This window comes from Euprymna scolopes, chromosome 1 (genome assembly GCF_053919585.1).
Source record: "Euprymna scolopes isolate OS-2025 chromosome 1, ASM5391958v1, whole genome shotgun sequence".
Classification (NCBI taxonomy): domain Eukaryota; kingdom Metazoa; phylum Mollusca; class Cephalopoda; order Sepiida; family Sepiolidae; genus Euprymna; species Euprymna scolopes.
In genome coordinates, this window is record NC_136482.1 from 138743961 (window position 1) to 138770722 (window position 26762).

Consider the following 26762-nt stretch of genomic DNA (forward strand, 5'->3'; position numbering starts at 1 on the left):
CACATCTTTTTTTTTTTTTTTTCTTTGTTTCATTTTTTCTTTTACTTTAAAGGGAAACCGTTATTTTCTCTTTCACAAGTAAAGAACATATATAAATAAAATTAAGTCGATTGGATTCTTAAAGTTAGACATTCATAGCATTGCATCTGCCAAATTCAAATTTCATTCCTTTGGTTTGTGGCACCATATTAAAAAAAAAAAAGAAGAGAGACACTTTGAAATCTAGTGGAGGATGTCCTCTTTTTTTCACAGAAAAGATGTTGCTAGTCTTTCTCTGTTCTACAGGGTGGTCGCTAGAAAAGCGGGAAATTTGAAGGTCAGCTTAGATCATGAATAAAATGCATGATTGCTATTTTTTGATTGGTGCGTGTGAGTGTTGTAAAAATAAATCCTTGTTTGATGCTGCAGTGAAGTGTACGGACGACATTTTGAGTATCTGAGTATAATATAACATTTGTCTTTGAAAAACTTTGTAAAAATTGTTGTCTGACAAATTTCCTGCTTTTCTAGCGACCACCTTGGTGCTCAACCGAACTCCAATCTATGGTCCCCTACCCCATACACTTTCACAGCAAAACTTGCCTAACTACAACTCTCAATAATTTACCTTTCTCCCGTTGTGCACCTAAAACTAAATGGAACTTCCATGAACAAAGTTTCTTTCCTAGAACTGTCTGTTTGTGGAACACAATAGCCCGGGGTTGCTTCCAAGCTGACTACATGGTTTTTTTTAAGTCCAATATAAACAAAATTCTGACTAGTTACAACGATCCTTACTAATTTTCACAATGTTGTCTTAAACTTTTTTTTTTTTTTTTTTACATAGCCTTGATAAATGGTGATGCCTAAGAGGACACTCGAGGATAAGGGTTAAAGAGTGTACAGTAGAAATTGGACAATATAGTAACCCTTAGTAATGGAGATTCGGTAAATTTGTTAACTTATATGGAACGGCTCATCAAAAACTTGTTTACATTAGACTTGAAGACAACCATATTGTAGTCAGCTGGAAAGCAGAAAAACGGAAGACAATTCCTTAGGCATGCCGTTCTAAGAAAGAAGCTTTGCTCATGGAATCTACACTTAGGTTTAGGCACAGATAAAGAGTGGGGGAAACTAGTGATAGTGTTTTCTGCTAGACGGGTGTTTCTTGTGAAAGTTTGGCGAGGAGGGGGGGGGCATAGAATGGAGCTCAGCCGAGCACCTGCCATGAAAATAAAGATAAAGCAGAGACAAACTCGCAACATCTCTTCTGTGAGAAAGAGGTTGCAGGGAAGAGAAAAGGACATCCCCCACAAGGCTACGGTCTATTTTGAACTCTATCAAGGCAGGATAAGTCCTTTCTAGCAGCTCCTGCTCAGATGTGGCAACAGTACTCCATCCTTGGATGTACCTGGCTCTTATATAGATAGAGAATTAAATCAGCAGTGAGATATCTACTGGATCAATAGAAGGATCCCACCATTTTTTCAGCAGTCTTGGCAACGGATTTAATGTATGTGTTCCATTTAAGATCAGGAGTAAAGGTCAAGCCCAGAAGCTTGTCAAAACATGAGGCCTCCCCAAGACTAGAGCCATTCATTTCAGTTGATGCCAGATGGGGATCAGAGCGTTGATGATGTAAAGATAAAAGCTTGGTTTTAGTTGGATTAAAAGTAACAAGCCACCTCTTTCCCCATTGTACTACTTGTTCAAGATCAGAGGAGAGATAATCAGAGAATTTGGTCGTTTATGGTCTTAGATGTGCTACCATAGATAGTAGTATCATCAGCATAGATGTCTATGAATGATGTAAGGATGTGATTTGGAACATAATTAATATAGATCAGGAAGAGATTTGGACCCAGGATGGAACCCTGAGGGACTCCAGCATTAATACTAAGAGCTTCTGATTTCTGCCCATCTATGAACCTATCAGAGAGAAATGATTTAATAATTGAGAAAACATTTCCAGCTATACCGTAGCTGGAGATCTTGTGAAGTAAACCTTTATGCCATACTCTATCAAAGGCCTTTGATATGTCAAGAGCAATTGCCCTAGAAAGGTAGCCTCCATCAAGAGATTCGCTAGTCCTATGAGATATAACTGTAAGCACATCTGCTGTAGATCCAGCAGAACGGAAACCATATTGCGTGTCACTAAGAAGGTTATTTTTACTGAGATAGATGATTACTTCTCTATTTAACACAGATTCCAGCCACTTATGATGCATAGGAGACTTATTGGCCTGTACTGTGAGGGAGATGAGCGATCACCTGAATTCTTAAATACGGGGCTTACTGATGAAATTTTCCAGGGTGACGGAAGGCAATTCTCCTTAAGACAACGCTTAAACAGTTTCGTAAGGATGAGCGCAAGTTCTGATTGAAGTCTTTTGAGTACAATAATTGGAATACCGTCAGGGCCGGTTGCTTTACTGGTATCAAGGTTTTTGATTAGCTTACATCACGTACAGATATTTGTATATCACATAGCATGTTTTCTGATACAGGAGGAAATATTGAAGGTTGGCGGCCTTGGTCGCAAAGGTTAGAATTAGCTGCAAAATTCTTGGCAAAGAGTTTGACTTTGTCTGATGCTGACGAGATTACCTCAGATCCATTTATGAGATTTGGGATAGAGCACACGCTTCTGTTCAGGATTCTGTTTGCTATTTGCCAAAACTGGTGGGAACGAAACCGCTGCTGAGCTACTTTGGACTTGACAGACTGAACATACAACTCTCTTGCGTTCTTTATTACTTTTTTGCAGTAGTTGCTGGCAGTTCTGAAAGCGGCTTTAGTCTCAGTACATCTATTACATTGGAAGCAATGGAAAAAGTGATTTCTATGTGCAATGGCAGCAGCACATTCCAGAGATAACCACGGCTGGCTGTTAGGTTTTTTCTGGAATTTTTTCGAGAGTATGAAACGGTCTATACCTACAATTAACCATTCTGTCAGGTCTGATACTATAGAGGACACATCCTTTTTAAACATGGAATGCAGAGGTAGATTTGATATAAATGTGTAGAAGCTATCCCAGTCAGCCATAGAGTATCAATATACTGTACGATGGAGAGGTACATATGGGGACTTATTACGTTTCATTTTTATCTTAACTGATACAAATGAGTGGTTGGAAGATCCAAGTGGAGACAGAACAGAAGCTGACCACAGTTCAGGGAAAGTTGTGAGAAAAAGGTCTAGGAAACTTGCATACTGGCCGTCAGTATCGGGAACACGGGTGGGTTCGTGAACAATCTGAGTGAGGTCATAAGCAATGGAGAAATCATGACAGAACCTTCCCTCATCATCGGTCTTGTTTGAGTGAGTTAACCATTCCACATTGTGAACATTGAAGTCTCCACAGACATTAATATTAGCTGAAGGATAAGCAGATAGGGCGTGGTCAATTTTCACAGATAAGTTTTTAAAGATAGTAACTCCGCTGTTGTGGGGGCGATAGAGAGCAAATATAATTGCAGTAGTTTGAACTAGTTCAACCCAGAAGCACATATATGGTAAGTTAGGATCTTCTCTGGAGATGTCTCTACCACATGGGAAGCCATCTTTTATATAGGCACATATTCCATGCCTGTGGCGATCTTGGGGGTCAAATTTGTTTACTCTTATCTTCAAGTGGCCTTTGAGTTTTGATAAGTGGTTACTTGTTAGTATAAAAAATAAAGAGAAATGTAATTTTGGTTCATTTCTGCTTGGAATATTTTCCTGAAAACAAGTCACTTTTGTTTTCATTTGCAAACATAAATGTAAATACACTATTTTTGCTGTCAATAGATTTTCTTCGGAAGAGTAAACAAATAATAATAAATTCTTTTCTTTATTAATTATTAAGTTTGATAATACGGCAATATTTGCAAGTTAGAAAAAAACAATGCCATATTAGAATTAAGATGTTGGAAAAGCAAGAAAAGGTTGAGAAAGTAAAGTTCAGGAGTAATGGTTCGTTAAAGGTTGTAAAGGAAAATGGATTGATAAGAGATCTTTCTCAAAGACTTATTGAATTATTTTCTAGGCCATAAATCCTAAGTGGGATCTGGCAACAAATTAAATTTACACAAAAATTTGGGAATTAAATAATTGATTTTCGGCAACAACCTGAAATAATTTCTTTGTTAGTCTGAAAAAGCCTAACGTGCCTAAGTGGTCTTTTATGTCTGAGGATATGGCTATCAGTTTCGTTTTTGTTGTCATAAGCCAAATTATGAATTTGACGATATCAGGAACAAGATGCCATTAACCAGGTTTCCCTAAATATGAATGGCTGATTTAGAAGGCTGAGAGGATGACACATTTTTAATTAAAATGTCACTGTTAACTTTTTTGTGGTTCAGACTTATAAGGGATTAAACAAAATGCATTTATAATTTTGAGGGGCAGCCCAGAAAAGGGGAGAAGAAAACTCCTATTCATGGTAATAGGAAGACGTAGAAAATAGAAGGCAAAGAGAGGCGAACCTAAAAGTCCATTGGCCACTTGTAGTCTGAGTTGAGAATTATAGAATATTACCAATGGTGTATTATTGATATATAGAAGGTAAGAGAGGAGTTATGGCTCCAGGTTCTGAATATTACACTGTGAGCCAGACATGGACAGACAGCATCATAAGACAGAGATCCAACTGGATTCTGCTTTTCTCCCCCGCTAGAAAGTCCAATCCCCAAACTTAGAATTGTTGATTAAATTTGAAAAATGCCCGGACCACTCTGGACTGCACGTTGTTGAAAGGCTGACCTGCAAACTTAGGGTTAATGACCCAACTTGAGAATTGCCCAGACTAACCAAAGGATGCCATCAAAACACAAATGTTAAGGACCTAAGTTGAAACTTGTGAAGAATCAGTGTATGACTTTTATACAAACTGTTATCCAAAAAGACCAGTTATAGAAGTGTTGTTCTCTCTTTTTCTGACTTGAATGACCTTTGCTCTCCAATGATACAAACCTTGATGACAGTGTTGGATGATTTGTCCTTTCAATCTATTTACAACATAAAGGAATTGATAATTCATCAGACAGGACCTTTCAACACCTAGTGTCTTTGCCAGAGTGACTGCTGAGCACCAAAGGACCAACCAGAACCCAGAATGCTCGAATTCTGTGATGTCACTCGCTGGATGTGACTGGAAGAGTGAGTGGTGTACAATGAAACCTAATTTTTATTCCTAAACTAATTTGTAGACAAAATATATTTGAAAACATGGGCATTACCACCTCCTCCTGCCACTGTACTTTCTCCTCTTGACTGCATGTTGGTAGGAGGCTGACCTATAGGCATCAGATTTGATGACTTAACGCATTTTGTAAATGGTAATTAACATCTTCAGTGGCTATGTAAGAAGTATCAGTTTACTTTATCCCATTTTTCTTATCCAAGAGTTGTTTTGACATTGCCCACAGGGTCTGAGCACCTATATCTAGCACAACATTACATGGTTATGTAACATAACTTGTTACTAACGTTAAATAGTTAGCAATGTAGAAACTTCAATTGATCTCTCACTTTAAATTTGGTTTCTGTCACATCATTAAAGTAATATATCCTCATTTATCTACTGCTCTACCTATGTTGTTGTTGAATATGTCTCTTTTTACAACTAAAAACATTTCCTTCATTACCCTGGCTTGTTTCGTTTGATATATCCATCCTTTTAATGTAGTTTAAATGAGCATTCTATCTTTATTTTTTTAATGTTATTATGCAGATAGGGAATCTTATCAGATGCCAAGCATTCATCCACTATCTCAGACATTCCAATCCAGAGACGTTTTTAAGATTTTAACCATCTCTTTGTCACTCTCGCATTTGGTTCACCGGATATATTTACCTGCCAGATAGTTTTGGAAATCTTTTTTCATGGATCCAGTTACTTACGCGAATGAAGATTTTAGGATTCCAGTTTTTCATGTCGTACACAAGACCTTGGTATTTTATTCTACTAAAATATATATATATATATATATATATATAAGAATAATTAAAACAATACATAAAAGGGAAAATAATAAATCTTATTTGAATTTATAATGGAAGTAACCAAGTTATTTTGTTATTCCCATAATAATTTGCATCCGTATTTGAGAACTGAAATAAATTTATGTTCAAATCTTAGTGTTGCTCACAAATTATTCTTTATACCTTGATGACCTATGCAAGTCGAAAGTATTGCATAATAGTAATAATAATAATAATTACATGATGAATTTTTATTTCAAGAATCAAGAAAAATCATCTGATCTTTAATTTTTAAAAAACTTTTTACATAATGTGCGTTCCTTCAACGTTTTTGACCAAATTCTACATTTTTTCTAAGTAATAAAATGTGGTGTCCTTTATAAGAAATAATTAAGGAATTAAAACCGTATTTTTTTTTTAATAATGAATTCTAATATTTTCTCAAATGTTTATACTATTTAATAATTCTGATCTTCTTTGAACAATATATTAAAAATTCAAACTACATCTCTTGTTTAGAAATTACTTTCAAAACATACATGTTTCATGCTTAGTATAACGGTACTGTCCACCGGATCTTTAAATCCAGAATCGATTTACTTTGAAAGTATTAGACGTTTTCAGGGATGTTATGTAGGGAGTTGGGCAGCAAGATGTCTTTTTTACGTTACACTTTAACTTCTGCATATCGGTACAGTCAGGAAACCAGGGGCCTCGGAGGAAATTCCATAGTGTAACAGTTTGGAGGAAGAAACTATTTGAGTAGAAGGCTTTACGGCATTTAAGGATTTCTACAGTGTAGTGGGATTATGTTGAGGGGGGGTACTAGTGCTTTGAGTTCATCTGAGTACTTACCATTAAAGCACTTGTAAAACAGGCACAGGAATCCACATTTTGGCGATAGAACAGCGGCTGGAGTTTGACCGACAGTCCAGGACCTATTAGTTTGTTTTTTTTACTTTGTGACTTGCAATAAAGTGCTGCAAATTTTTGTATGCCTTTTTTTTTCTTATCTATCAGTGTTATCATTTGTGATGAATTATCTAATTCTGACATTCGCATTAGCTGTAGGCTGTAAGTAACTGTATTCAACTTCAGCAGTTTGACTGACTTGTGAGAACTCTCCGATTAAAATTCTATTTTACTTTCTCCATTCAACCAATCATTATCATCCTATTTGGTTTAACATCCACTTTACATGCAGGCATTCATTGGGCGGCTTTAATAAATTGATTTCCAAGCTAATCTCTATCTGGCCAAGGCTTTATTCATCCCCTTTTTTTCTCGTTCATTTTTATCACTTCCTCCCATTTTTCCCTTGACCTTCCCATGTGAACTGGACCTGCTACTTTAACTGTTCTACATCTATCGACTTCAAAACTCTCATGATGCGACCATACTATCAAAGTCTTCTGTTCTGCATACATCTCTTTATACTATCCAGATTTAATCTTAGTTTTGATGACTTCAGAGCATGTTTTTAAGACTCATTAAACGTCCATCGTATCATTCTCATATTATTTCTCACCATGCAACGCCTGTCCTCAACTCTTACTAAGTTTCACTTTCATACATTATCTCACTGCATATGCATGCATGATAGAATTTCCATTGATTCATAGAAGATAAGAGAGGTAGTAACACTCTGCTTGTTAGTAATAGCAGGAATTTTTTTTCAACTTACTCCAGCTGCTTCTAACCCTTGTAAACATACTGCTCCACCATTTGCTCCAATGGTATCACTAAGATAACAAAACTTTTCGACAACCTCAATAGTTTGCCATTCAAAAACAGTTAAAAAAATGACAGGGCTTCTTGCATTTTGCTATTTGTCAATAAATTTGAGTTGATTTAAAATTATTAAAGGTCAGTTTATAATTGACTTGAAATCAAGGAATCAATACTAAATGCAAACAAGTACATCCATGTGTATCTGTTTTGGCAAGTTTCCATCTCATGTTTCAAAAGCCTTGAAATAAATTTTAAACAGAGCTAAAGTAGAAAGCAATGACTTATTCATCATCAGAAGGCAAAAGAATAACATATCATGATGCTTGTTATCAGCCTGTTAATGCTTTAACATCTCATAAAAAAAAGGTTGAAAATATATAGCAGGCGTCATTTTGAAAATAAAACCTTTCTTTTGGTCAGTTTATGGTAGGTCTATAGTATCGTATTAAATACATTTCATACTACAAAACAAATCTTGCAATGATTTAATGAACAAATATTTTTAAAATGTTATAGTCGTCCATTTTGAATATATCTTTTTAGATGGTGATCATGGAAAAGAAATATTTCGTGCACTGTTAAAGCAATCCTTTATCACACAAGAATGTATTAAAAAAGAAATATTCTTCTAAAAAAAAAAAAAAAAGACATTGCAAGATTCTGCCAACGACATGCAAGCTTTCAGATTTGGCTTTGAATCGGAAATTTGTCAGCCTTCAACTTGGTCGAATGAATAGTATTAAGTCATTTTGAATACATTTATATCACTATTGAATCAATTTGAATAGTATTGAATCACTTTTCAAAACCGTTGCGAAATACAATGGTTAACTTTATAGAAACTGGCATATTAATAGATTTGACGGACATTCTATTTGAAAAGAAAATAGAAAGGAAAAACTTAAAACTGATATATTATGGCACCCAACGTAATGAAACAATTCTGAAAAAAAAACTCTAATTACTAGCATTTATTTCAGACCGAAATGCTGATACTCTGATACCCGTGGTCTATAAGGCAATTAGAAAGTGACCTTTGTTAATTTCACAAACTGTAACATTTTACTGTCCAACAATAGTTATTAGTTGTCCATATTTGACAAGTTTTAGGCCGTTTTCAAGTCTAATATAAACAAGTTTCTATTGTACTGCCCTCTTAAATAAATAAGCATTAAAGTTCTACCATTATGGATCATTACGGTGTTGTCTCACTTAACTTTTATTCTCGAGTGGTATTCAGGCCTTGATAAGTAGTGCCCCCAGACCTAGTAAGAAATATAATAAATCTAAGTTCTTCTTTCAATGTGATCAGAAAATTGTTTTTGTAAAAGACTGAAAATTATGTATTATTATAAAAGTCAGCAAGTGATAATTGAGTCGAGTCCTTCATGATGTTAACTGACATGTTTTCGTATTAGTGCAAGGTCAGCAATTTTATGGTAGGTAATGTGGAACTTGTATTTTTATATAATAAACATCAGGGAATGCTTCAATGACGTTTATGGTAATTTAGAAAAGTTGATCGTTTCAGTAAATTATCATTGGCTTCCAGTCATTTGTTAAAAAATACTAGTAGGAAAACCTGGCATTGCCTGGAATTGAATAAGGAATACTATCTCTTTCTGCATATAAACAATATCGTTTTTGTATTCTTACTTTTAACATTTTAAGTATTTGGGATCCAGATTATATTAGGAGTGGGTGGAAGTAAAATGATATTAATTGAAACAAATTCAGGCAAATTGAGGCACACTCAACATTTTCTGGGAATCAATGAGAATCTCTATTCAATCTTTCTCCAATCCCTGAAATAATTTTTTTAATGCAAATCGTTACTGACTAGTTATGAAGCCACTTGATGTAAGAAGCTAACAAAAATGAGATTATCGCAAAAACAGGAAATGCCTATTGACCATAGTCTATAAAATACTAAGATAGGAGGAAAACAGTCAGTAGAAAGAATTCCACAAGCTTGCAATTCTTAGAAAGAAGCTATTTGAATAGGAAGCTGCATCAGAATGTACTGAAAATGATGAAAATAAAAATATTAATATTTCTAATTATGTTATTGTGATAATGGTGCAGAGAGGGCCGAAGGATAAACGGCCATATTTAGTATGCACCTGCTGCAAGGAAACAGTGGCTTCATACAAATGTGAACCTAGAATCGTGTGATTATAAGGCATGGATGATTACTTGGAAATGGATGCAGTTGAGAGTTCAAAATGGATAAATCAAAGGAGACAAATTTATTGCTTAAGAATCACATTGTGTTTATCTTGCTGTTAATGCTAAAAGCGATTGTTTAGTATTGTCAGTGAAGAGAATAAACAAGGACTACTACGACAAGTGGATGTTGTCAGTGTTACTGCTGAAACGCGTCTAAAGGTCCCTGGTTCAATCCCGTTTTTTTTTTTTTTTTTTTTTTGGCACCATAACCAAATGCGTCTAGAAGTTATAAATGAACGTATTCTATTTTCATGGATATCAAACACAAATGCACACCTCACAATGTTTCCTCTTTGATCAAAATGAAACATACTTATCCAAGTATCTTGAGCAAAGTAGTTTTAGAATACATATTAATTTTTAAAAGCCATCTAGTAAATGTCAGTAAAACAAATGAAACCAAATATGATGATTTCAAGCATTTTTTTTAATGTCGATCATGTTTCCTAATCAGTTAGAATTCTCCAATGCAACAACAAAAATATACGGCTATGGTTAAGCTGAAAATAGTTTACACAATTCAATATGGGGGTTGGTGTGTTGAAAAATCCTGAATATGTATAAGTTTGTATTTTGAATCCAGCAGAATGTGTGAAGGTAATGTCACAAAATAGGGTTTGTGCTTAATATGAGAAAATCTGTGTAGGCATTAAAAATGTTTCTTATCTTAAACATTATTACATGAGGAGTCTTTTCAAGTAAAAAAAATTAATTTACCCATCTAAACTAGAGAAATGTGTAATTAAAATGTGTAAACATTGCATGAAAAATATTCAAGATGGCTGCCATCTGCAATTCCGTAGAGCAAGTAATGGGCTGGACCTTGTAATCAAAAACCCAAATAAAGTGAAATGTATACCTATTTAATTTTAAAAATCATTCACATGTATAAATCGGTTAATATTTAATTTTAAAAATCATTCACATGTATAAATCGGTTAATATTTAATTTTAAAGATCCTTCACATGTATAAATCGGTTAATATTTAATTTTAAAGATCCTTCACATGTATAAATCGGTTAATATTTAATTTTAAAGATCCTTCACATGTATAAATCAGTGAATATTTAATTTTTAAAATCATTCACATGTATAAATCAGTTAATATGGACTTATTGTTTAATATAATCAGGATGGGAAATGTCTTTAAATTTTGAGAATATACTTTTTCAAAAAAAAAAAAAAAAAAGAATGCCATAACAGAACGGTAATACAAAATTATTACTATATCGTACAGACTTAATCTTCCTCATGGCTAGTTGATTAATGTCAGTTATTTTATTTTTGTTTGTAAGTTCGGTTTTATAGATTTTCCTTACATAGCATATATATTTGCTGAATAGCGCCTTGTTTTCAGACATCATTATAATAGTATATGATCATTGTTGTAATGGTGTGAGAAAGTAACTCCTACTTTTGACATGCAGCATGTCTTTACAGAAGAAAAATCAGTGAAACGTTAGGTGAAAAAGGAACATTTGAAAGAAACGGAGCAAAAAAAAAAACATTTTATGCCAAGTAGTGCTGGACTGAAGGGGTAAATCAAAAATTGTTTTACAATGTGATTTTATTGTTAATTTAACTATGTAACACAATATTAATTTCTGAATATTTATCAATACTTATTAATTTATCTCATTTGGATCAGTTCGATATTTAAAGTGCAATGGACACTATTTTCATAGGAATGTTAACTTTATATTTGCTGTATATTATTGGTTTTTATGTCCAAAAAAATCCTAATTTTCTTTGCTATCCATTATGAATTTATTATGCATTAATTTTTTTTTTCTGTCCATTATGAATTTATTATGCATTAAATTTTTTTTGCTATCCATTATGAATTTATTATGCATTAAATTTTTTTTGCTATCCATTATGAATTTATTTTGCATTAATTTTTTTTTCTGTCCATTTATGAATTTATTTTGCATTAACTTTTAATTTCTTTTTTTTTTTTTTTTTTTTTTTACAGTTGGGAGTATAAAACGGAAAGACATGATATTGGATTTGGTGTGTTGAAAAAAGATGGAAATAGTTGGCAAGAAATTGTACCAATTGAACGGACTGATTGCTCAATTTTAATTCATGATGGAATTACATTGTGTACAGAACCAGGGACTTGTAAGTATATACAGTTTTCAAAAATACTTTGAATTGTAATTAGTCTGTCTAATGAGCAATAGTTTTAAAGATCTATTGAATTGTGATTCTGATTGTACGTGAAAGTTACTCGTTTTTTTGTTTTTTTTTGTTTTACTGCATTGTGTCACATTGTATAGTAGCTGTCACCCAGTAAAACTTTACCGTTGGATGTCAGGTTGCTCACATTCTCTACTTCTATGTGACCGAATCTGCACTTGTCATTACTGAGACCATTCATTTTTTTTTTTTTTTTTTACGCATTAGTCATCAAGCATCTTGGGCAGCCATGATAATCCTGTTATGATCATAGTGAAGTGATCCTCTTTTTAGCCACTCTATAGAGCCTTCCTTATCTATTCACCCAGAAAATACTTAGCACACTGTTGGCTGGTTCATTCTTCCAGTTTGTTTGTTTATTTTGTTTGTTTTGTTTTTTTGCAATGGAATTTTTTTTTTGGGGGGGGTGCAAGCTTGTTTTCTGATTCTTTCTTTTCATAAGATAGTCTTGTCCAAAATGTTTGGCTAGTTTGGTGATGGAGTCTGTTCTGCTGGCTCTTTTTATGATACTGGTGTACAATTTTGAGGTTTGGATTTTGGGAGTTCATCAGATATTGGCCAATGCTTTCAAGAGTAGCACAATGGTTGTCAATCTCTGTGACTCATACTTAAAGGACAAAAAAAAATGTCAAGAAACAAACCATGGTTCAGTAAGGACAGTCAAAAAGCAATAGCTCTCCAGTGTGCAGCCTAATTGAATTTAAAAAGCTTAGAGCAAAATCACGCAGAATAAGTAAAAAAGAATGCTGGGAAAACTGTAAATAAGCTCAACACAAAACCCAAACAAATTTGAAAAATAAGAAATATTTCAGGAAAGCATCAAACTTTCACAATAAGACACCTTGAAATAGGACACAACAAAGCCACTGGCAAAATAGAAATAGCCAATCTATCAGTCAAAACCTATGCAGAAAACTTCAAGGCAGATAATAATTAACAACTCCAGAAAATCAAAACAAGAGGAAAAAATCAAAACTAAACTTTTCATCTAAAAAAAATGGAACATTACAACAAACTGTTCACTATGACAGAACTCAATGAATCAATAGAAATGTCTTACAACACAGCAGGACCTGATAAAATTTGATATGAATTTATTAAGCAACTCCTGGAATATTTAGTATTTACTTAAAATATTTGAACAACTAGAAAACTACCAAAAACGTGGAGGCAAACAACAATTATACTGATCCTAAAGCTGGAGAAGATCCATAGTAATCCACAAAATTATAGACCAATAGCATTAACTAGTTGCATATGCAAAACCTTAAAATGTAGGATAAATAACAAACTAGTCTGGCATTTAGGAAAAACAACAGTATAACCAAATATCAATATATTGATCTGTTATCAATCCAAACACATGAACTCCATATAGAGACAACTACAACAAACTGTCAACAAAATCCTCCAATGGATCACAGCAAATGCTTCACAATATCAAAACAAAAACTGCACTCACTTCTGTCAATAACACAAGTAACACTTAAACCCAGCCTTAAAACTTTATAATAATATACCAGTAGCCGAAGAATACAAATTTCTTGGAAAAGGAAATTATTAACTTTTTTGCCGCGCATCAAGAAATTCTGGATAAAATCCAATCAGGCTCTACAACTAGGGTTGCGGAGTCGGAAGGAGTTGGAGGTTTTAGCTGGAGTCGGATTTCTAAAAGTACTGGGAGTTGGAATTGGAGTCGGAATTTTTTATCCGACTCTGACTCCTTAAGTCCAATAAATTTACTTTTTTTACATGGTTTTCCTGTTTAGTTTTACCAGTTTTTTCTTTTTGTTTTATTACATTTTTACCCCAAACAAGGCACATTGCCACTTTGATGTACTGGGCTACTATCAGGGACATAAGTTACAGGGGTACTGTGTAGATGTCTGTTCACATTACACTTGAACTTCTGTATATCAGTGCAGTTAGGGAAGCAGGAACCCGGAAGAGAATTCCAAAGTCTATCAGTTTTGGAGAAGAAACTATTAGAGTAGAAGGCTTTCTTACATCTAAACATGTCTACTGTGTAGTGGTGGGACTTTGCTGCTTGTTGGGTTTGTCGGGAGTATTGTCATTGAGGGAGTACAAGGGCTTGTAGTTCACCAGAGTGTCCACCATTAAAATACTTGTAAAACTTGTTAAAAAATTTCATAGATGGGACAAGAGCGGAAGCTTAGATGAAAGTTCAGGTCCTATTAGGTTGGCGACTCTCATTTGAACCCTGTCCAGGAGTGAGGCTAATAGCAGATGCATCAGCCCAAATGTAACAGCAGTACTCCTTACATGGGTGAATGGTGGCTTTGTAGAGATACATGATACTTTCAGGCGTAAGTAACTTTCTAGCACGGTAGAGAGAGCCTACCTTCTTTGCAGCAGCCTTGGTAATGATCTCGATGTATCTATTCCAACTCATATTCCCTGTGAACGTTAAGCCAAGGAGTTTAAAGGGAATATCTTTAGCCATAGCTATTGGTGGTTTGTAAGTTTCATGTAATTATTAAAGGAAACGAGCTTTGTCTTGGTAGCATTGAACATTGCCATCCATTTTTGGCTCCATTCTACTATAGACCGAAAGTCTTCTTCTAGGGTTTTTGCCATTACTTTAGATATGTGCTCATTAGTTTTCCCCATGTGCCTGCTATAGAGTGTCGTGTCATTGGCAAATATACCCATCTCAGAAACAATTTTAACAGGTAAGTCATTTATGAATATCAGAAATAATAAAGGACCAAGGATCGATCCCTGAGGTACACCTGCATTTATATCATTGTTTGGATGTACGCCTATCGAGGACAACCTGAATTCTTCTCTCATTTAAAAAGGATTTAATTGTTATTTGTCCAGTAATACTATAGGATTTTATTTTCATGATAAGACTATCATGCCATACCCTGTCAAAAGCTTTAGATATATCTAGGGCTGCTGCCCTCCTTTCTACTGTCGTATCTAGTGCTTGGTATATACATTCGGAGATTACAGTTAGAATATCTACAGTAGAATTGGCTTGTTTAAATACATATTAAGTGTCAGACAGAAGTTTAGCAGCTGTAAGGTGGAGCTTGATTAATTAAGAATTCAAATATTTTGGGGAAAGGAGGGAGGAGGCTAATTGGGTGAGAATTTAATGGGTCAGTTATTTTGCCAGAGTTTTTGTAAACTGGTACCATAGAAGCAGTTTTCCAGCAATCAGGAAAGCAAGATTCGTTAAGGCATTTGTTAAAGAGTTTAGAGAGAACTGAAGCAACCTCAGTGGAGCATTTTTTTAATAGCACAGCCGGGATGAGATCAGGTCCACATGCTTTTGAGGTGTCTAGGTTTTTTATGATATGTACTTGAGAAGGGATGATGTTAGATCATCTTGTGTGGTTTCTGTCCACCAAGAAAAATCAGGGAGGGGATGGTTTGCTGGGTCCAAGGTAGAGTTTGAGGCAAACTGATGAGCAAGCATGTTAGCTTTATCAGTTGCTGGGCAAACAACCTCATGATTGTTTGATAGTAGGGTATTGTTGATTGCCCATTATTTACTACAGTATTATAGATTTTCCAGAAATCACGAGTTTCTAATTTCTGCACTTCAATGCGTTTCCTGCATATTCAGTCTTCTTCCTTCTTTCTTACAATTACTTCTGGCTTCTATAAACTTTTGTCCGTTTGTACAGATGAATCTACGGTAGGCATGTTGCCTCTGAGCAATGGCAGTGGCGCAAGTAGAAGTAAACCATTGGGGAGAGTGGAGTTTGCTATAGAACTTCCGTGTTGGACCATGTGCTTCGATTGCTGTTTTGAACCATTCAGTAGTCTTATTTTCACACTGTTTTGCAGGAAGAGAAAAGATATTTCCCCATGGGGCGTCTCTCTGATGTGATCTCTAATGGCATCCCAGTCAGCCTTATTGTAGTACTTTGTGTTTGGAGCAATGACTCTTCAACTTTGAGTCGAGAGTTTAGAGTGATGTCCATTATTATCACAGCATGGTCAGCATTCCCGAGTGGGCAATAAGTATTTGTTACATAATTCTCAGGAACTGTTGTCAGAAATAGATCCAGAAGTGAGACTTGCTGATCCTGATGATCTGGGGGATGGGTCGAGAATGTTACTGTCTGTGTCAAGGAATGGGATATAGCAAAGTTATAGATGACGCTATCAGCTGTGTCAGTGCAGTTAGAGAACCCAAACCAATTTCTGTGGTGAGCGTTAGTCACCAATTACATGTATTTAGGCGCTAGTGTCAAGGGAGATTGCTACAACTATACTGTCAGAGACATGATTGATTATAGTATAGTCCTGGGATGGAGAGCGATAAAGAAAATACAGGTAGCTAACATTATGTTGTAAAGTTTGTTTAAAGCACATGAAGGCCTGGTCACCTGATTCTAGTTTAGATTCCCTAGACATGGGCAGTGTGTTACGAATATAGACTCCAAGTCCATGTATGTGTCTGTCAGTCTTTACAACAAATGGAAGATAAACAGACATGTTAAAGTGGTTTGATGGGATGAAGGAGTGTAAGTTAGTTTCACTTAGTGCTAAGATATCTGGAGAGTTTGCTAGGAGAAATGATTTGACATCATCAAAGTTAGCTCTAAGTCCACGGATATTTGTAAATGCAAGCCTCAAGGGAGGAGGTGAATTCTTTGAGTGTGTGTCTAGTTTGAACATTTTCTTTCGATTAAGCTGTCACTTCATTTTATTTCGTAGTTTCAGACCTAGAGTGAGGTGCTAGGCAAAACGAATGTGCATAGCCACCACCATGCAACACAATCATCAGCTGGCTCCTCATCTACAGAAATGTGGCCTCGGGAATGCCCACCAAAGATGAGTGCAGGGCCCCTTTCCATGCGCGAAATTGCACTACAAACATCCTGATATTATACAACTGATGATAGAGCAGCTGCTCTTAGTGCTACAAAAGTTAGGGCTCCCATACTGTCAGTTGGAAACAACAACCAGCAACTGTCAAACCAGTACCCTCACACCTGTCCGACAGCAGTCCAATCATGTTAGCATATATGGTAAACAAGCACCCTCAAGATGCCCAACTATAGGGGAAGGGAATGATGCAAATGTGGAGAACGACATTCATTGCCCTAGTCAGGAAACAAGGCAAAGTACTAGACATCTCTAATAAGTCCCTGAAGCCGCACCTCTGCTCCTGGCTAATAGGCAAAGAAGGAGTATGGAAGCCGGGCGGTAGGGTGAGGCTATCTACTCCTTAAGCAGTTTAGGTTTGCAAACCGGTGATTTGATCAAGTCACCAGATCTAGGGAGATTGTCATCAAGGACTGAAGAGGCCTCCCTCCTCCGTTCTATGCCAAGATGTATGAAGTCTGTGGCACAGGTTTACAAATCGGAGTTTTCCTTCTAGATGGATGACCTGACAAGATCTACGGGTCCATTAGCACCAAAAGGGTTTTCCCCGCACCTGGTTTTAAAGCCAGGTATTTCTATGCCCCCAAAGTGATAGTTTGGATGAGTAGAGTTAGTATCAAAGAATTAGTGTCTGCTTTGAAGTTACACTCCTCAGAATAGGATTAAAATTGGAGCATGTGATTACGTTTTGAAAGGAGGCATCTATAAGTATGGGGTGTAGATTTAAGGTTAATATCTACTAGGATTAAGAAAATATCAAATATGGTTTGTGGATTAGTGACTAATTGGAAATTATAGTATAAGGGTTAGGGTGTATTACGAAATGTGCTTTAAGTGTTAGTTTTCATGTACAGATAATCACCAGTACTGTATCCCATCTAATAAAAGAAAGATATAGTTGTTAGTTAATATAGATCATTGATAATCTGGGCAAAAACTGTGGCTAATAGTTATCTATTTTATAGATATTCTATAGAGTATAAATATAGGTTAAGCTAATACATGCCTTAGCAATAGAAATCTATAGATGTTTAGTATTTATTGATTTTTAAAGGGTCAGCCTATTAAAGTTTAGGACTGGAAGCTAACACCCCCCACAAGGTACGTGCAAAGTATGTGATTTTATATCAGCTTGGGGAGAAGAGCAATTGGTTTTTTGTCCAGTTGGAACAGGTGAGACGATATACTTACAAGAATACATCATTAATATACAATATAGATATACAGGGATTTGGGGAGGATTTAGGAGTGTAAGGATTTTTAATATTTATCATGCAAAACAAACAGGCAGGCATCTTGGAGGCAAAGTATTATCCACTTAAAGCAGCCATTTAGAAATGACATTTGTGTCAGTTATTTTAGTAACATGCATCAGTAACAATATACATGTGGCCAGTATAGGCCTTATATTTAAATATTACACTTAGTCATAGAATGAGAAATTATGATTTCCAAAAAGAGGGAAGCAGTATAAGTAAATTCAAGAAAATAGGTTCGGTGAATTAGCAATAACTTAATTGCTTCCATAGCAGTGGTTTGCACAATTTAGCAGTTTTTGTATGGTTTTGCTTTTATTTTTGGAAATATATTTCGTACTGTACTGTAATGCTTCTACTTCATCAAAATAGTTTGGTCTATTGGATCACTGCAAATCCTGTCTAGACAGCTGTTTTTGTTTTGATGGTAACATCACACAGGATCAATGAAAATCCTGTCTTTTGAATAAGATCACTGTGGATTACATTGGATAACAATCGGATTGTAATCTGATAGTTATCTAGTTCCTGAATCTACTAGAATTTGGCAATTGGATTAGTCCGGGATCGATCCGGAATTACAATCTTACCCACCTCCGAAAAAGTGAGCATAAATCAATAAAAAGCAACCCAGGGAACTATAGCCCTTTATAGCTTTTCCTTCCCTTTTTTTACATAGGAGTCACCAATTATCAAGGCCCGGAGGCCACTAGAGGGTAAGGGGCAATGAGTGTTCAGAAATCAATGGGATAATATCGTAGTAATCGTTAGTTGTGGAAATTTGTAAAATTGGATTAAGGGGAATGGCTCAAGAATTTGTTTATGTTGGACTTGAATATGACCAAATTGTAGTCAGCTGGAAAGCAAGAAAATGGAAAAGAGTTCCATGGGCATTCAGTTCTAAGAAAGCAGCTTTATTCATGGAATCTACGTTTAGGATTTGGCACAGAAAAAGAGTTGGGGAAATTGATAGTTCTACAGGCGTGCAGTTCTAAGAAAGAAGCTTTGTTCATGGAATCTACATTTAGGTTTAGGCAGAGACAAAGAGTCGGCGAAACTATTGATAGTGTTTTCAACTAGACGAGTGTTTTTCATAAATGTTTGATGAGAGGGGACCATAGATTAGAGCCTAGACGAGCATCTGCCATGAAAATAGCGATAAAGCAGAGACAGGCTCGCAGTGTCTCTTCTGCGGAAAAGAGGTTGCAGGAAAGAGAAAAGGGCATCACCCACTAGGCTACAAAGTCGATTTTGAACTTCGTCAAGGCAGGATAAGTCTTTCTAGCAGCTCCTGCCCAGCTGTGACAACAGTACTCCATCTTTGGATGTACCTGGCATATATAGGTAGAGGATTGCATTAACAGTGAGATATCTACCATTTTTCCAACAACCTCCGCAATCAATTTGATGTAAGTGTTCCATCTCCGATCAGAAGTAAAGGTCAACCCCAGACGCTTGTCAAAACATGGAGCCTCCCCAAAACGAGAGCTATTCATTTCAATTCATGCCAGATAGGGGATCAGAACGCTGATGATGTAAAGAGAGAAGCTTGGTTTTAAATGCATTAAAATTAATCAGCTACTTCTTTCCCCATTGCACCACATGCTCAAGATCAGAAGAGAGAGAATCAGATAGAACTTGGACATTTACAGGCTTTGATGTTCTGCCATAGATGGTAGTGTCATCAGCATAAATGTCTACGAATGATCTTAGGATGTGATTTGGAAGATCATTGATGTAGATCAGGAAGAGAGTTGGGCCCAAGATGGGCCTCTGAGGGACTCCAGAATTAATACTGTGAGCTTGTTATTTCTGCCCATCAACCACTACTCTTATGAACTTATCAGAGAGAAATAATTTAATAAGTGAGAAAACTTTCCAGCTATACCATAGCTAGAAATCTTGTGAAGTAGGCCTTTATGCCATACCCTATAAAAGGTATTTGATATGTCAAGAGCAATTGCTCTAGAAAAGAAAGCTCCATCGAGATTCGCTAATCCTATGAGATATAACTGTAAGCACATCTGCTGTAGATCTAGCAGAATGGAAACCATATTGCATGTTACTAGAAAGGTTATGTTTGCTGAGGTGGTTTACTACTTCATTTAACATGGATTCCAGCAACTTACTCATGACACACAGGAGACTTATTGGTACAGACCAATATGTCTCCTGTACATCATGAGTAAGAGGAAGATGCCTGATTACCTGAATTCTTAAATACAGGGCATACTGATGAGGTTTTCCAAGGTGTTGCGAAGCAATTCTCCTTAAGACAATGCTTAAACAGCCTTGTAAGTCGGGAAACTTGTTCTTGTTAAAGCTTTTTTCAGTACTATAACTGGAACATCATCAAGGCCCGTTGCTTTACTGGAATCAAGGTTTTTTTATTAGCTTGGTAACATCACGCACAGATATTTGTATGTTGCATAGCATGTTTTCTGATACAAGAGGAAATATGGGGGATTGATGGCCTTGGTCGCATAAGGTATAATTAGTTGCAAAGTTCTTGGCAAAGAGTTTGGCTTTCTTTGATGCTGACGAGATTACCTCAGATCTATTGATGATGGTTGGAATAGAGCACATGATTCTCTTCAGGATCCTGTTTGCTATTTACCAAAACTGGTGGCAACCAAGATGCTGCTTAGCTACTTTGGACTTAACGGACTGAGCATACAACTCTCTTGCATTCTTTATTACTCTTTTACAATGATTGCTGGCAGTCCTAGAACCGGCTTCAATCTCAGTACAGCCTCCTGTTTTATCTTTGATCCTTTTTCTATAAAGGCAATACTATCTTTTAAAAAATTTCTTCTCTGTATGTCTTTACTCACCTCTTCTGATTAGAAGCATTTGGCTTCGAAATGCCATGGCCTGAAGAGATTTCCCTATCCCAAAATATTGTAGTCCCTTTTGAACTGATAGCATAATATAATTGTAAATTTTTTATCCTTTTCTTATTTTAACTTATTCTATAAACTTAGTTTGTGTTTTTAAATGTATTTATAGTATTTTATTTATGTATTTTAAACCACATTTCCAAACTCCCATTCTTTTCTAATTTCATTTTAACTGGCGAGTCTGTTCCCCATGTCATACAATAAAATATAATGAAATTTTGTAAAATGGACTTGCATTAAAAAAAAAAGCTTTAAATCTATTTAAAATTTTCAACATTTCTTAATCTGACTTTAAAATAGATATCAATAAAAAATTTAAAATAGATATTAATAAAAAAATTATTTTATTCCATTTCTATATTCTGTGCTATCTACCTGCTTGAAACTATATTTTCCCAGATTTTTCTCGCATGTCATTTGTTTTTTTTTTGTGTTTTTTTTTTTTATTACATTTTCACCCCATATAAGTCACATTGCTACTTTGGTGTAGGGGGCTACTAACAGGGGCAACAAATACTGGGGTACTATGTACGGATTTGGGCAGCAAGATGTTAATTCACGTTGCACTTGAATTTCTGCACGTCAGTACAGTTGGGGAAGCAGGGACCAGGAATGGAATTCCAAAGTCTAGCGGTTCTGGGGAAGAAACTACTGGAGTAGAAAGATCTTTTACATCTAGGGATTTCTGCAGTGTGGGGGTGGGATTTTGCAGCCTGTCGGGTCTGTCGAGGGTGTTCACATCATGGGGGCACAAGTGCTTGTAGTTCGTCAGAGCATTCACCATTATGATACTTGTAGAACAGGCAAAGGGATGCAACGTTTCGTCGATGGGACAGAGGCTGAAGCTTAGATGCCAGTTCAGGGGTTATCAGATTTGCGACTCTCTTTTGAACCCTGTCAAGGAGCGAGAGACTAGTAGCCGGTGCACCAGCCCAAATATGACAGCAATACTCCATACATGGGCGAATGGTTTCCTTATAGAGGTACAGGATACTTTCGGGTGTTAGTAGTATTCTAGCACGGTAAAGAGAGCCCACCTTCCTTGCAACGGCCCTGGCAATGCCTCGATGTAATTGTTCTAACTCGTGTTTCCTGTGAACGTTAGGCCAAGGAGCTTGAAAGACATACTTTCAGATAAATAGTACTTGGCCATTGCTATAGGTGGTAGAAAAGGTTTCTTGTAATTATTGAATGAAACTAGCTTAGTCTTGGCGGCATTGAACGTGACCATCCATTTTTTTCCCCCATTTCACTACGGATTGGAGGTCATCTTCTAGTGTTTCTTCCATTTCTTTAGATATGTTGTTTGAAATATATTAGTAATAATTAGCAATATATGTATAAACGCAATAGAAAAATTGGAAATATGCATCTCTTTCCTAGCATTCATCACCTTTGGTAAATGAGTTTGTATGTTTTAAATTATTTATACAGAAATCGAAAATTATATCGTTTCAATTAAATAAAAGAAGGAAGTATCAAAATCAAAGCACACTTAAGTCAGATACCTCTTACTGCTCCCAAATAAATGCTAATCTTAGCACCTCAATTCTTTCCATTAGCTAGACCAACGTGGGTTGCTTGAAGAACACCAAGTTAAATGCATCTATCTATCCATGTGGTATGTAACCTCTTTATGTTGATTGAGTCCCACCATTTCTTTTGATTTCTTTGCTTTATATTCCCTTACATATTCAAGTAATTATTAATATCCTATTCATTTATTTTAAAACAAATTAGTTGCTGGAGCAAATTTATTCTCTCACAGTACTTGAAAGATACAATTTCTTGTGAATATAAGAGGGGAATCTATTTCTAATCCTAAGATAATCACTATCCTCATTCATGCGGGGACGCAAAAATACTTAGTGTAGAAACCAAGCGCATGGTTACCCCTCTCTGTGTGTGATGGACCCATAGATCTTGTCAGATCATCCATCTAAGAGAAAGAAAGCTGATAATAAAACTGGTGGAGGGAAGCCTCCTCAGTCATGGTCGACAACCTTCCTTGAGCTGGTGACTCGAACAAATTTCTACTTTGCAAACCTAACTTACTTAAGGAGTAGATAGGCTCTGCCTATCGCCAGCCTTCACACTTTTTCTTTGTCTATTAGCCAGACCAGAGGTACAATAACAGGGACTCACCAGAGCCGCCTTATGCTTGGCCTTGTTTTCTGACTAGGACATTTAATGCCGTTCCCCTATTCTCTATTTTAAATTTCATTCTTTTTCTCAGAAACTGAGAAAGTTAGCTTTGCCTGTATGCCACTTGTGTTCACATGACTTATTTGGGCCGGTCTTGTCTGAGAGGTTGAGAGAAACTGATTGACAGTTTGTCTGGTTGCTGTTTCCGACTGACAGTACAGGAGCCCTAATTCTTTGGTAATGTTTAGACTAACTGCTCTGTCATCATTTCATATCATATCAGGATAGTTGTAGTGCCATGTCGTGCATAGAAAGGGATCCTGCTGCTATATCTGGTGGGCTTTCACAAGACCACAACATCTAGACAAGACTCGGCTAATGGGCCACTGTGTGTATACTTGATGTCAAAACTGGCCCACTTTGCTCAACACTCTTCCCCTTACCTGACATTAAACAAAAACAAAATGAAATGACTACCAAAACAAAACTCATGACAAAACCAGACTACCACCCAAACAAAACCAATTTGCCTCCACCCTTGAGGCTCGCTTTCACAAATATCTGTGGGGTTAGAGGAAATATAGATGATGTAGAGTCTTACTTTTTAGTAAACTTCCCGGATATCTTGGTATTGAGTGAAACAAACTCACACTGTTCAATCCTCTCTAACTACTTTAACAGGATACCTCCCTCTTTGCTGTAAGGATTCGGATAAATATATGCACGGGCTTGGCGTAGCACCCTCCCTTAAACTAGAGAAAAATCCTGAATCGGATGACCAGGCTTTTATGTGCTTTCAACTAACATTTTATCACTGCATTAGGTACTTATATTTTCTCTGCCGTTTTACCTCAAGTCAGGATTGTACTCTAATTGATCATATCTCTGATAGTATAGATGCAGCACTCTCCTTGGATAGTAACTCCCAAATAATGTGTTTGGTGACTTTAATGTCCACCATAAAAATTGGCTTGGTTCCTCAGGTTACACAGATGCAGCTGGACGCTCCACTTATAGCTTCTCTATAGCCCATTCCCTCACATAGACAGTAATGTTTCCAACTCGCCTACTAGATTGTGAACCTCAGCAGGCTTCACTTCTAGACCTATTTCTCCCCACAGTAGCTGAGGATTGTGTAACTAATGCCCACAGTCCACTTGGAAATGCAGACCACCTAGTGGTATCAGTTTACATTACATTTAAATCCCAATCTCAAGGTGAGAAACCATTGCTCAAAACAACAAGGTACTACAACAGGACTGACTGGGAAACCATTAGAGAACACATCCAAGATGCCCCATGGACCGATATCTTCTCGCTTCCTGCTGAACATTGTGTCAATAAGACAACTGAATGGTGCAAAGCGAACATTGAAGCACATGTTCGCACACAGAAGTATTATAGCAAGCCCCACTCATCTCCATCGTTCACTACAGATTGTGCAGCTGCCATTGCACAAAGACTGCATGCATTCTGCTGTTTTGTACGTCATAAGTCACATACAAATATTCGCAAAAATTTGTAAATGCTAGAAATCATTGAGAGAGAAATAGCGAAAGCCAAAAGAAAGCCTATTGAAATAATAAGGGAACACATAGAATTGCAAAAGATAAGAATTTGTGGTTTCTGGAAAATCTATAATAGTGTAGTAAATAAACGGCAATCAATAATTCCCCCACTGAGAAGTTTGCATGCACGGAAATGGAGTAGGTGGAACTGCTTGCCTGGTAATTTGCCTCCAACTCCACCTTAGAGCCAACAAACAACTCCCTCCCAAATTTCCCTTTGCGGACTGAAGCCACATTAGCTGATGTAAAAATCACCCCTTCTCATGTCCGCAATATCATAAAAAACTTAGACACCTCAAAGGCCTGATCTCATCCCTGCTATACTAATTAAATGTTCAGCTGAGCTAGCCCCTATACTTTCCAAGTTTTACAATAAATGCCTTGCCGAATCTTGCTTCCCTAATAGCTGGAAGATGGCCTCTGTGGTACCAGTGTACAGGAATTCTGGTGAAAGAACAGACCCTCTCAATTATCGCCCTATTAGTATCTTCCCTCTCTTCGCTAAAATCTTTGAGACCTTAATTAATCAAGCACTATTTCACAACCTCACAAAAGCAAATCTTCTCTCTGACAAACAGTATTGATTCAGGCAATGTCGTTTCACTGCAGATATTTTAAAAATCATCTCTGTATGCATTTACCATGTACTGGATAAGGCGGACGAAGCCACAGCTGTAGCCCTTGATACATCCAAGGCCTTTGACAAGGTCTGACATAAAGGGCTGCTAATGAAAATTAAATTGTACGTTATAACTGGACGTATACTAAATGTAATTAGATCCATCTTAGACAATAGAAGCATATGGGTTTTCATTGACTGATGTACATCCAAGCAGCATAACATTAATGCAGAAGTGCCTCGGGTTGATCCTTGGACCATTATTATTCCTAATATTTATAAACAACCTGCCTGAAATTGTGTCCGAGATGGGTATATTTGCTGATGATACAACGCTCTATAACATGCATGAGGGAAGAACGGATGTACATAAATCTAAGACAATGGCAGAATCGTTAGAAAATGACCTTCAGACCATTATGGAATGGGGCCGGAAATGGATGGTAACATTTAATGCAAGTAAAACTAAGTTGCTCACCTTTAACAATTACAAGACGCTTCTCCAACTGCCTATATCGATGATAAATAACATCCTACCTGAGAATTCTACCTTCAAACTCCTCGGCCTAACATTTGCAGGCAATATAAATTGGTACAAATACATAGAAGACATTGCAAAGACTGCTGCAAAGAAGGTGGGTTCCTTCTATCAAGCTAGAAGATTATTCACACCTGAGAGTATCCTGTATGTCTACAAGGCCACCATTCGCCCATGCATGGAGTATTTTTGCCACATCTGGGCTGATGCCTCTACCACTAGTCTCTCCCTCTTGGATAGGGCCCAAAAAAGAGTTGTCAATCTAATCGATCCCACTATCAACTAAGCTTCAGCCCCTGTCCCATCGCCGCATTGTTGCATCTCTGTGCTTGTTTTACAAATATTTTAATGAAATGTGCTCTGATGAACCTATTGCAATTGTACCCCCTAGCCATACATATCCCGACAAACCCGGTTAGCAATAAGATCTCACCTCTTCACTGTTGAGATCCCTAGATGCCAGAAAGCTTTCTATTCTAATAAGTTCTCCCCTCAAGCAGCTACATTTTGGAATTCCCTTCCTGCTTCCCTGGTCCTACTGATATGCAGAAGTTTAAATGTAACATAAGCTGACATCTTGTTAATCTTTCCACGACATGGTCCCAAATAGTAGCCTTTTACGTCCAAGTGGTGATACACCTTGTTAAGGGTAGACGTGAGTAAAAAAAAATAAATAAAGCTGGTATAATGTATATGTGAGTATATTTATCATACAAGTGAATGTTAAACGTAAAAAATGATATGCA

At 36.4% G+C, this 26762-nt stretch overlaps 1 protein-coding gene across 2 annotated transcripts in view; it reads left to right on the top strand.

Moving 5' to 3' along the window:
* Positions 1-26762, top strand: part of LOC145272500 (retinal-binding protein-like) — a 573911-nt gene that overhangs the window by 482395 nt on the left and 64754 nt on the right. For both annotated transcript variants that reach the window (XM_080127042.1, XM_080127038.1), the window contains one exon: positions 11895-12043. In XM_080127042.1, the coding sequence (XP_079983168.1) occupies positions 11895-12043 (149 nt within the window). The remainder of the gene's footprint in view (positions 1-11894; positions 12044-26762) is intronic.